At 36.0% G+C, this 13291-nt stretch overlaps 1 protein-coding gene across 2 annotated transcripts in view; it reads left to right on the forward strand.

Annotated features, from left to right (window-relative positions):
• VWA8 (von Willebrand factor A domain containing 8) overlaps positions 1 to 13291 on the forward strand; it is a 178181-nt gene that overhangs the window by 23861 nt on the left and 141029 nt on the right. For both annotated transcript variants that reach the window (XM_063392166.1, XM_063392167.1), the window contains exon 5: positions 11719 to 11886. In XM_063392166.1, the coding sequence (XP_063248236.1) occupies positions 11719 to 11886 (168 nt within the window). The remainder of the gene's footprint in view (positions 1 to 11718; positions 11887 to 13291) is intronic.

Here is a 13291-nt window from a genome sequence, read left to right on the forward strand (position 1 = left end):
CTAATCCAAGTAAGAAGTCTTTTGGATAATGATCTCATTATTAGCATAAGTGTTGTCTTCATCCAAATCTAAGATTACTCTGTCTCTTAAGAGTGCTACAGGGGTTAATTTAGACAGACCATTTTTGATAAGAGTAAGATCCATTCTGTGCAAGTTAGATAAGCACTACCCTTGCTCTCTTCCTCAACACTTGCAGCACATTAGATATATTCTTGAAATGAATCTTCTGCTCTAGTTTAATTGTAAAAGCATCTAGTTCATGTGTTTTACAACTGCTCTGTGTTGTGAAACCCAAGCACAGTCAAGGGACACAATTGGGAGATTTGATTTGAAGCCTCATTGCTGATCTGAAGTAAAACAATGATTTAAACACTCCTGCCATCCGTATTGCCCAGAGCAGTAGCTGATTTAGCACAGCCAAAGAGTGACTTGGGTTAGGTAAGATTTCTCTTCATAAGTTATCAATGGCATGTTTCCTTTCTGATTCTGCAGGTAAAATACATACTTCTGTTTTCCTAGATACCTAAAATTTTTACGTAAGTTAGGTTTCTAGTTATACAGGGTGAGTAGTTCCTGTGATGTAGTATGAACTTAAAGGAGTTATCTAAAAGAGTTTTCGGTTGGTGATTCTATAGAGGTTAATGATATCACTATCACATGGGTGTTTCCTGAGGGAAAACTGGAAAGCTTTGTTCTCTCTCTTAAAGAGACATTTTTCCTTGCTTTTTTTTCCTCTAAATTCCCAATTACTTCTTTTTCAGCCTCCAAACTTTCAAGAAACCTTTAAATAGATTTTCTTGAAACCACAATAAGTGGTTGAGCAGTGGAAGATCCTCAGAATGAAGAATTAACAGTTACATATTTTATTTTAGTTACTTTTAGGATTTCAAATTATTTCATGCTTATCTGGAAATGTGAGGATTGCACAATAGGAGTTAATTTGAAGCACTGTGCTGTGTCTTGGGGCTGTAAATGGCTTCTCATTTACCAGAGGATAAGAGCATTTGTGTAGGCTGTGGGATTGACCCATGGACTCGTTTCAACTCCACACCTGTCTGCTGTTACGAACAGCCTTATCCTCACACTTGCTACAGGATAGCCAAGGTAATTGTCTCATGGTGTAAGAGCATTAATTAACTAATATTTGTAAGGGCCAGTATCTTGAGGACTGTAAGAAGCTCACCAAGATGTGAGATAGTCTGTTACCTCTGTATTTGTCTGTAGACTTTGATCCCAATGTTGGTATGAGACAGCTTCACTTTGTACAATCTATTTTGAGTCATCTCTCTCCAGCATGAATGCTCTGGGAAGATTTGCTTCTTAAGATCAAGGTCTAAGATGACCATCTTCCTCAGTGAGTTAGAAATTTTCTAACTATTTCTAAAATAGTTGAAAGGTGTTTGCCAGAATCCAGCACAGCAGTATTTCAGACCAAGACTTTCCTTTAGCAAGATACCAAAATACTAAAATCAGTTGGAATGGTTGTGTCTTTCCTTGACTCATGTTTTACTCATCATATTTATAACCAATGTATGTTTAAGCTCTGAGTGGAGCTTAAGAAAATAATTACTTGGTATTTAGATGAACACATTTAAAATACTGGAAACATGAAAGATTAATCTCACAGATAGTGTTGTTCCAGCTGAAGTTTTCTTGTCCTGCATTTTAGTTAAAGATGCATAAAATATGGTACATATAGATCTAATTTAATTATTCCATAATATTATTGAGCTATAAAGTTTTACAGATTACACTGGTGCCTGAATTTCAGTGAGTTCATTTAATGATATTGAGGTTTGCAGATGCTGTATTAACTCAGAGCATTACAGAAACCAGACACTACTCTTCTTTAAACTGCAAAGCATTAACTGAGAAAGGTATCAGTAAGAAGCCTTAACAAAATATTCCTTTAAGAGCTTGGGTTGCTCCAGTTGGCATAGCTGATACAAAGAGAAGGTGAATCCATGTGAGGAACAGAAGATAGTAGACTCTGCTTTTCAGATTTTTGTACCATTTCCTTTCCTGTAGAATCTCATGCTTGCTCTTCATGTCACCCAAGAGAAGACAGCAGAGCTTGAAAGTCTGGTTTCCAGAACGTTCTGCTTCTGAATTCTATGGGTTCAATAAAACTTATCTGTTGCTCAAGATATGAGGCTATACATAAGCAAGTCATAATATAGTAATGTAGTTATTTTACACTTTGAATAATAATATACTGTAACAAAACCTGACATCTTGTGACCAGAAAGAGCATTAATTTAGTGGATTATCAGGTTTGCAGACACAGAAAGATTTGCAAAGTTGTCTCTGAGTGACTATTAGGATGTTGTAGTTGTTTATAGCTCCACGTTTAATAGTGACAGGTTAAATGCTGTAAATGATTATCTCAGAAGTTTCAAAACATATGCTATATTTTAATATGAAGTTATGGAATATGATTGCAGTTACACATTTAAAATATATTTGAGAGGCGGTGATTGGGAAGCAGTTGTTGAAATTCTATATTGAAATACATATTGAAGGGCCAGCATATCAAATATTCTTGCATATCTGCATTTCTTAGTACTAGAGTGAATCCAGTAGGAGAGTTGGAGTTAGGTAGTTAGAAGAGATATTTGATGAAGGTGGAAAAAAAGGGGGTTATTTACCTCAGAAATAGAGCATTAAAATAAAGGTAAACATTGAATTGTCAAATTCACTGGCAATTAAAATAATGTAAAATAAAGAACTTATGATGAGGTAATGGTGAATTATTTGTTTTAATTCGTGTACTGACATCAGAAAATTCTACTTTCTTGTCTTACCTTGGGCCATTAATTTTGGCTTACAACTGTAATTCACTGTTAAAAGCCTCAAAAATGTCATTATTGCTGTTACTGAGCTAATTAAGTAACCTCTTGATTTTATTCTATAATTTATTGCATGGGTTAATTATATTGTATATCAAGTGATTAGTTAGAATTACTTTATATTACATAAATATTCAAATGGCCCCTTCAGATTTTACTTATATTGATAGAAGATCTTGTCTTGCAAAGTGGTTTTCTGCTTCTATAACTGACAGTTAAGCTGTCAACTTCATTGAACCAGTAAGAAGATTCTAATAGACTATTGTATTTCCAAAAATTAGCGAGTTAGATTTGATTTTTTAAATCTTTTTTTTTCCCCATTTCTGATGTAGTTTTGCTTTTTATTTTGTGTGTATAGCTACGTAAGTCACATCCCTGGTTGAAACTCTTATTACTATGGCCTCTTAACATTAATAATTATTACATCCAAGGAAATCCTACATTATTTTAATGTAGCAGGTGTATCTGGGAGAGCAGCTAAGCCACTCTGTTAGTGCTTGAGAGGTGTATTGCTCCAGGATTGTGTTGCAAACCACATCGTCCAGAATGCCCCTTTTTGTTTATCCTTTATCTTCCAGCATTGGCATTAAATGAAGGAAGCTTCCCAAACACAAACCATGTAACAAATTGTACAGTCTTTTCTGTTCAAGACAATCAAACTGACTGAGGCTGGAATAAGTTGAAAGATGTCATATGGTTATGTGGTGAAAATTTGAAAATATGATGGCAAGTTTTTGAAGATTTGCTGATAAAGCTGCGTCCACTGAGTTGATACATATGTATATCACTGTCATTTCTGTCTGTACAAAATTAGACTGTTTTGCAGCGTCTTTGAACAATGTGAACATACTCATTTTAATACAATACTTTTACATCTCCACCTGCATCAGCATCATAAGTTATACAATCGTAAAATGTAAAATTGATTGTCAAGGTACCAGAAGAAGAATCTTCTGGCATGGCTTGAAACACTTCATGTGGTAAACAATTAAACACCCGGAGTGACAGAAATGACAGCTTAAACTATCCTGTCTGTAAAATGAACGTAACATGAAATCCCCTGGCATAGCACTACCCAGACTTGAGTTTGGCTTCTTTTAATCAAAGCAGATTAGAAAGGGAATTATAAAATAAGACGTGAGATTAATCGAATGAAATTGTAATCATATTGGAGAGTGAGATTAGAATATTTGAGAGTGTGTGCATATACACATATGTGTGTATGTTTGTGTATACAGATTAAAACCGTTCTATATCTTCCTAAAGAGATGTATAAGAATGATTCCGCTTTTAACAAAAATTAACCACTGAGTGGAAATTGTGTGATTCTGTGATTTACTAACTTACTGCCTTGGAGGTGGCAGTGGGTTTTTGATGTGCTGGTAAGTTAGCCACAACCACATTGTCACCAAGTATAACTTAATGGACTGACTAACACTGCAGTATCTGTGCATCTAGAACAAGAAGATAGTGAAGTCTGTAGAAAGAAGAGACAAGCAATGCACTCCAAAAGTGTGAATGTTCTTATTCATTTTCTTATTTTCTCCTACACTGGAGACAGAGGGAAATATTAGGTAGAAATCAACAGTATTTGGATGAAATTACTCTTTGTTGATGTTGACATAATATATCTTGTAACTAAAAGAAAAACACATGTTAAGAACCCCCATATGGTAGCCTCTTATCTCATAGAAGTGATATTGGTTTAATCATTTGCAATACTTCATTTATGCTTCCTAAAGTGTCAGCGTTGAACTGGATTTGTTGGGCTAGCAGCTCAGACTCCGGTATCTTGTTTTGATGTACAGGCCATATAGATGAATGTCTGTGATGTAATGTGAGGAATATTAGGCTCATGTATTTATAATTCCTTGTAAAAATTATTTTTTCTTATGTTTGTGTCTGTTACATGTATATTCCACTTCCTTTTCAGCTGTTATTTCCTACTGTGGGGAAAGGAGAAATACTTTGTAATATGTGGGATCATAATATCCATAGGCAATATGGACTTGATGGATGATGCTCTGAGTCAAAGTGATTTAAGAGTGATAACTAATTTCATAATTTTTAGGTATCTGTCAAGTATTTAATTTTCTTTTTATTTTGCTACTCATCTGGAAGAAAAATTTGAATTACCCTTCTCCCTTATTCCTGTATGAAAGAGAAACCTGGCCTAGATTTATTTCTTTGTAGGTAATTTTGCTAATAAATATGTTAAGAAACTCAGTTTGTTTTCTGCTGGGCCTGGTTTCTGGCCACGAGGCAAAATGTTTATCATATCTGATGTACCTGTGCTCTCATACTAAGATACTTGTTGTAAAGCAGCTAAAATAGCTGGACCCTGCCAAGGCAGGGACATAATTTCTTGTAAATACAGTTTGCAGGCACTGTTGCAAAAACACCTGATTGTTGTGTCAGGGGAAGGAGTAATGGAAGTAAAAACAGATCACTTGACATGTGGTACTTCAGATATGGAAAATAAAACTGTGTGGAGGAAGGTGAAATCAGTGACTGGGGATGCAAAAATCAATGACTGAAATGAAGGATTGTTCCAGTTCTTGTCACATTTACATATTTGCGTTCTCGTCATATGTTGATTCACTTTCTAGGTTAAACTTTTCTAGGCAAGTTTTCTGATTTGAAACTCTAATAAATTCAGGAGTTTATTTCTTTAGCTGCTTTTTGTTCTGTGCCATGGTATGCCATCATGAAATGGATGCTCACCAGTTCAGGCCATTCATCCTCACTGAAACACTAACTACTGCAGACAGTTGGATTCTCTCTTTGGTTACTGGCTAGTACTGACAGTACTTTGGGATACTGCAGTTTGTCTGCCTTTTGTGGATTTTGAAATTAAAACAGGAGTGGATAACAGTATCTGCTCTGTAATTTTGCTAAACTCACAGGAGAAAAATAGTTATAAAACCTACGCAGAAAACTCTTGATTAACTCAGTGGGGAGGTAGGCTGAATAGTGAAGACGTAGTCCCCTGCTCCATTACAGAGGGAGAAAAAGGTTGAATTAATTCTTAAGTTATCTTTTTAATTTGACTAATCATATTAGTTAATATTACATTGATTTTTCGTTAAATATGAGCATCACATTTGGAATGTGTGTAACTCAGCATATTTGTGGCCTAAGTTGAAAAATGCAAAACTCTAGCTTATCATCATCTACAAAGTGACAAATTTTGTAACAAAAGATAGAATACACATTTTTGATGAGACGTAGGTCCGTTTGTTTGTCATCTCGGAATAGCATTATACACATTCATAACTTTTTTATTAAATATATTTTATTTTAAACAACTAACATAAGATTTTAAAACTATTTAAGGAAAATATAACATTAAGTTTTCATTAAAAGGTGACATTTTAGCTTTTAAAGTGGCTGAATGTGCCTTTAGTAGGTTTTTATCATACTACACAGTTTTTGCTGATACTTTTATTTTGGAGAAAGCCTGTTCTCATACTCAGTCATTTACTGGCAGTCCTTGTCAACTGTGGAAGTCCCAGGTGACTGGAAAGTTGGCAAATGTGACACCTGTCTCTAAGAAAAGTCAGAGCAAATTTGTGGTTGTAGTATTCTATTACTTCAGTCCAGTAAATAGTCATCTATTTTAGTATGGCTCAACAAGTTTCTGCGTTGCTCAACTCATGAGGGAAAACAATAGCTAGGGAATTAAGAGGCCTTAAAGCTCAACAAATACCTTGAAATATAGTCTTTGGTAGAGAGATACCATTAGACATGTGTTTTACATATATCTTGAAAGTCTAAGAAAGTAGTTTCCCCAGTAGGATACAGTAAAAACTCCTCATATTCCATTCTGCTTCTCTGCCATTTCTTTTCCTGGTATCTTTTACTTTTTGGGTAGTTTTAACAATTTACATTATAAGGGTTCAATTAATTGTATTTGATTCATGGAAATGAATTTAGAAGATAACAATTTCCTGTGAGTTTTGTGGTATTTGTTAGCATGGTAGCTTACAGTGACTCAAATCTCTGATGTATGGAAGATAGGCTGTATCATGTATTTAACAGTTTAAGTTTTGTCAGCCTGCTGCAGCCAGTCAGCTCAAAACCAGCCAAAGTTTTGTGTTGTCTTTACCAGATGGTTGTTCAGGATCTCTTTTCATCATAAGTGACATCTGGACATTACATTGTTGTGATGTTTATGAGATGCAGAAATGAGTGGAAAGAATTGAGTGGATGCATTTGTGTGGGATATTGTGCGGGTGATGGGAACAAGATACTGCATTGGAAGGGACATCTGAAATGTAGGCTGCAGATGTAGAGAATCCTTACCTCATTAGTTCTTGTGCTCCCTGAGTTGCTTGTACTGTTTTTTTTTTCTATGTTCTTATGGTTGCTGTGCTTGAGATCTTATTACAGGGATCCAGTTTTCAGAGCAGGGCGAAGTCATAATCTAAAAAACCCTAAAATGTACCTTGAGGTAGCTCTTGTAAAAGACACAGTTACTGATTGTTGTTAAGCAATTTCTAGCCTTTTAATTGTAAAACAGTTCTGAAATGTAGCTTGTCCATCATACTCTGAATGGTGGCCAGATTTGAAAAAAGTCCTTTGGAGTTCCCCAAGAACCTTTCTCCTAGATTTCAGGACAACCAGAATTTTCTGGTGTGCAATAAGCATTTTCCTGAGAGAAGGGAACTATCACCTCAGTTCTGGTATGTGAAAACTATACTGTTAAAATTCTTGTGGCTTTACAAACTATTTTGGTAAGCTATATAAAAACGTCTTCCTTTCTCCAATGTTTTTGCATTTCAGTGTGTGCATTATGGTGAGCTTTTTTCTGTACTTCTTCTTGTTCTGACACTATATAACTTCATCCATATGCTTATGCACTGTGATTTATGTCAAAATGGGGTTTACAGCTTCATTTGTCGTATTTTGCACTGCTTGTCATGATTCAGCTACAGGAAAGTCAATGACAGGCTACCTAGGGTTATCTTGTTCCTAGGGTGTTTTTGCCTTTGTTTTAAAGACAAAAGTTACTTTTTTGTAGGTGCAGTGTGAAACTATTGTAAGCATTCTGCATAATGTATTTGTTGCATAAAGCCACTACAATGAGAGCAGTGCTGTGTGAAGTGTTTCTGCTCCCAGCTTCTGGTATCTGCAGGTATTCCCTGGAGCAGGTATCCAGGTTACCATCCTTCCAGAGCTCTGGGAGCACAGGTGGGAGGCAGCAGCATCTGTCCTCTGATGAGCAAAATAGTCCCCTTGCTGCAGTGACAATAAATCTGAAAGTAAACATTTAACAAATCCTTCTTGGCCTTTTAACAAGAATTAATATGTTTAATCTCACATTTAGTGACAAGATTATGATATAGACCCCCTCTGTCAAATTTGTGCTTTATGTTAGACGTTTAGAGTGAACAAAACTAATAAGAGAGGGGAGTCAATGCAACTCTCTCTGGGCTCTCATTATAGAGTTATGAAAATTTGTTTCTTGGGAGCATTTTTAAAAATTATTTTCAGCAACAGATTACAAACTTAATTTTCTTCCTCTGATTTTTTAAAATGCATTTTAGCTTCCATAACAATCCATCAATACACAGCTAAAACCAATATTTTCAGAGGACTCCTTGTAGTATGCCTAGCTTATTGGAAAAACTTACTACTCATTACCAGCCAGAATGCAGAAATAGCATAATTCAGCAAGAGATATTTCAACCGTTCTGGTCTTAAGAGCAGACTTTATGCTACTTAACACAGGAACTTTAGAGGTAGATGAAGTGTGCACTTACTTCATTGTATTCTAGAGAACAATTTCCCTTATTCAGGTATGCTTTGAGGATGGAAGAAAGCACGTCAGAGAAAATTGGTGCCCAGGGGGGTGGGGGTGGTGGTACTGCTGGTTATGAGGTGTCTTTCAACCTTTCCTGAATCTGATTGTAAAAGGTGCATATAGGTAGGCAGAGATATTTTTAAATTTTATTTTCCTGAGAAATAGAATTTTGAATAAAAACTTCAAACAGTTTCCAAGATGTATACTTTTAAAATTTTTTATCCTGTAAGCTAATGATCAGCAGTTAGCACAGTGTATGTCGTAAACTGCTTCTCAGGATTGCATTGCTAATGGAGAGCATTTTCTTTCTCAAAATTAATGATTGTTCTATACTTCCTAAAATTTGCTGTCTACCCCTACAGCAGATTTTTTTCATATACCAGTTCCAAGAGAGAGGTTTTTGTTAGTACTGGAAGCCTATTACTTCAGCACATCCATAGTGTGTGTGTGTGTGTCTCAACATGAGTCAACAAGATTCTATGGATACTCAAAATATTTTGAAACCATATGAACAGAATGTGTATTTTCCTCTGGCTAGTAAAAATCAGTTATAAAGTCTTCATAGGCTTATAATATGCAGAATCCAACCAGCTTGGCAAATAAATTGTTTGTTAAAGCAAGTTCTGGCTATGTTTCCAAGCTGCATTTAGACAAAATAGCATTTTGTTCATGCCAGGTATTGGACTGTCTGCTGGAGACTCAGGTTTTCTATTCAAGCAGGTTGGAGCAGCTTTTTGACATGACCAATGACCTTCCTAGGGAAGAATGTTAGTAGAAAATTTGTTCTTTGTACACATTTTATGGTATGAGGAGAGAGGTATTTTATGTTGCCTGTTAGGTAGTGCATGATGTCCTGAATGAAGAAAAAAATTCATTGCTTTTTTTAAAGAATTAGTGATTCAGTGGAAGAGAAATAATCTGAGATTTAGTCCTGGTTTAAAGGGCTTATTCCAGGTTCCTCTGATACTGATTATGAGGCTAAAATGATAAAAAAATGTTGTCTTTTTAAGAAGGGAAGGCGCTTTACACACAAAAGGTGTTCACCACCTCAGCTTAGTTCTGGCTTCCCCAGACAAAGACAAGACAGCAGGGGCTCCCACAGTCAGTGCTTCCTGTCCCTAGCTCTGAGACAAGGAAAATCAACGATGAACAACCCCCTGAAAACCAGGTCACCTTGTGCCATGCCATCTGTTTCTGGACAGCTCTGTTGGGACCCTGTTCCATGTGGCACTGCTGCTTTTGACCAGTCTATGCCTCTGGGGTTGGGTTGGGCTGAGCTCCTCTTGTCCTCGTTTTGCTTCAACTTCATTCCCTGTGGCCACTTCCCACACTGGCACCATGCCATGCTGGCTCTGCTGAGGTTTGACTCTGTGCCAGCTCCACTTCCAGACTGCTTTGCCAGGCTCCACTGGGCTCAGCTGCTTTCATCACCCAGAGCCACACGCTCCTGAGGGAGGGCAGGGTCTACATGGCAGGTCCTGGCAGCCTCTCCCCGAGTGAAAGAGTGGAGACTGTCCCACCTGTGGTGTGTGCTCACCCTTTGCTTCCCCTGAAGCCATGCCCAGTGATGACCTATGTGGCATAGAACAGCAGCCTGGCCATGAGCGTGTGGCTCTGAGCTCCAACCCCTCTTTGAAACCAGGGCAAGTGTCTTCTGTGTCTCCTGAGATGGGTGTCTGAGTCAGTCGTGTGCTTTAAACTCATGCAGCAATTAATTTGGTGTGCTGAACTCATCTTTATTTCTACTTTTTCCGTATGCATTTGTCTTTTATATGTCTGCTTTCATATGTAATTTTTGGTGGGTTATTTTTCTATTCTGGTACTTCTTCATTATTCTCATCTCTTCTTTCTCTCTGACCTATTTTTTGGCATCTATTGTATTCATCAGAGATTTCCATCTAGCATTTTATGACAGGTTCTTCTGTAGGAGTTTATAGGAGACACGCTGGGAAAAGATTTCATTTGTTCTCCCTTTGCAACTGTGCTTGTGTCTAAAATTGTGTCCAAATGTGACAGGAATGCAAAGAAAGACTCTGGTGCCTCTAAATGTTGTCTGTGCCCCAAACCTGCCACATTATTATCAGCTTAAACTTCTGCAAATTGGAAGAAGGCAAGAATGCATTATATTTCAGAGTCTGTTACTGGGCAGTAATTATGAATATTAGGTATCAAGTGTACTTAATGTACTTGAGTTAATGTCATTGTAACAAAGCTGCACAAAACCATCAGCACTAGAGGTTAGTTTTACATTTTGACTCCATGTTAAGAAGGAGCCGTATATAAACAACCAATAAAGCAGAAAAGAAACCATTTTCTAACTGTAAGTCTTCAAAGGATTGTCAAGTTAATGGCTGCATTTTTATTCTGGTTTTGTAGAAGACTATATTGAGTCAGGGAATATAATTTTAAATTAAATTAATCCTTTTAATTTTATCACTCTTTTAAAAATCTGATTATTTGTGGCACTATTTTGCTTTCATCATCCATGTTTGGTTTCAACAGACTTACATTCTAATCCAACTAAAGTGATGTACTAAGTATGAATTATGCTGGTGCATGTTCAGAAAAATGTGAAGGAATACCGCACTTTTTTTCTAAATGTCTTACTATAATTGTAAATAGGTAAAATTCCCTTGATTGTATGTTTTCTCTTAAAAATGCTATCCCAGAATTATTTGGTGGTGTTAAAATACTGAAAATACCGAAAATACTATGTGACACCAAAAAGAAAGGATATATATATTTATATATGCTGTGTTAAGTCTAAAATTTTACAGGGTTTTGTATCATATTCTGTTGGTGCAAAATACTGGTACTTTTGTCAGTCCCCATAGTACTTAGGCAGTAAAACTTCAGCTCATGAATGTGTAGCACTGTTAAAGATAGTCAGATGTCACTCTTCCTGATAACTACTGATATGAGTCATGTTGATTCTTGTAGAAATAAATGTTGTTTTGGGAGAGTTCTTGGAAGAACTTGAAGGTTCTTTTTTAGCAGGATTGAACTGATTATGCAAATTTTATTTCTATTAAAGTGTTGTGGGGTTTTATTTTTTTTAAAAAGTGTGCAGTTCGTGCAGCTACTGAAGGCAGAATCCTTATTCTGGAAGGCTTGGAGAAGGCTGAGCGGAATGTCCTGCCAGTGTTAAACAATTTGCTGGAGAATAGGGAAATGCAGCTTGAAGATGGTCGTTTTCTCATGTCTGCAGATCGTTATGACAAACTTTTGCAGGTATGGAAATTGGATTTTCTTTTTTTTTTTTTTTTTCCCCTCCTCTTGGTAGTGCCAGAATATTATTGTGAAGGAGAGAGTACTCAGGAGTCAAATGGGGGAAATCTCACCAAGGTTTCATCATTTTTTTCATGTCTATGTTGTCTACATATGAAAAGGAATAGTCCATATTAACCTTGTATGAAGCCTGTATGTTTATAAAATGTGAACACCGCAATGTGAGAATAACTAAAATGTCCTTGTGAAAAGATATTTAAGTTGAAATTGTTGCTGTGAAGTTTAGATAATGTTTCAGCATGGCAAAAGCTTAGTTTGTTGCTAAGCTTTTAAAATATTAGGATACCAAAAGAGTGAGGTCAAGATGAGTATCTCTATGTTCAGTCACTACATTGGTGCTGTTTTGCCTTTAATTTAAAGAATACATGTAAACAGCAATCTAAACTATAGAAAATGGTTAGAAGCTTTTCCTTTGAGAGGAAATGGGATTTTAGTGTCTGTTGTTAGTACAGCTTAAGCCATTTTCATTTCTTTGGCTTTGAGTCCCACTGCTTGGGTGGATACTCTTCAGGCTTTTTTTTTTTTTGACAGTTTCAGTAGTACTTTGCATCTCTTCTTCCACTTACTGTAGTTTCTAGTCACATACCTGTCAGTCTGACACCTGCTTGCTCGTGTTTCTCTTCCACACCTGTGGTTAGGTGTATGGTTCAAACCCATGTGGCATAGCAAGGAAATTTGCAATAAGCCTTCAGTCACTGATCTTGATTGTATGAAGTTGCCAGCTGTGCTGAAGTACCATAGTGAATTTCTGAACATATATCACTATTTCTTATGCCTTTCATCTGTGGTTAAAATTCCTCTGATCCATGCCATTTCAATAAAACTTGTTATATTTAATTAGTAGATGCAGTTATTGGAAGCATTATTATATTTCAAAAACAAGCTTTTAAAATGTAATTGTATTTAAAGAATGAAAATGAGAATTCAAACTTAGATTTGGTTGTAAAACATCTCTCTTCCTTTTAAACACATTTCTAATGATTAAATGTTTCAAAACGAGTGCCTTAGGCACACTGATAATACTATATGAATTAAATCTCTTGCTAGAACACTAAATCTAATATTGTTGCTTTGTTGTTTGGGGACTATTGTATTATATAAACTAATGTTCAATTTTGCTTCTCTTGCGTGAAAAATTAATGTGCATTTAGGTCTGAAGGAAATGTATTTGTGTAGTTTCAGGGAGGACTTAGCTGTGATGTGGATAGACAGCATTTTTGTATGCAAAGTATCCTTTGCTTGACATAATACAATATTCAATGTAATCATGAAGAAGACTAGTTCTGTATTATTTCATATGATAAAGTATAAGTTGTGAATGAAGCTTCTAAAATGGAGATTTTAGTTG

This window comes from Prinia subflava, chromosome 3, assembly GCF_021018805.1.
Source record: "Prinia subflava isolate CZ2003 ecotype Zambia chromosome 3, Cam_Psub_1.2, whole genome shotgun sequence".
Classification (NCBI taxonomy): Eukaryota; Metazoa; Chordata; class Aves; order Passeriformes; family Cisticolidae; genus Prinia; species Prinia subflava.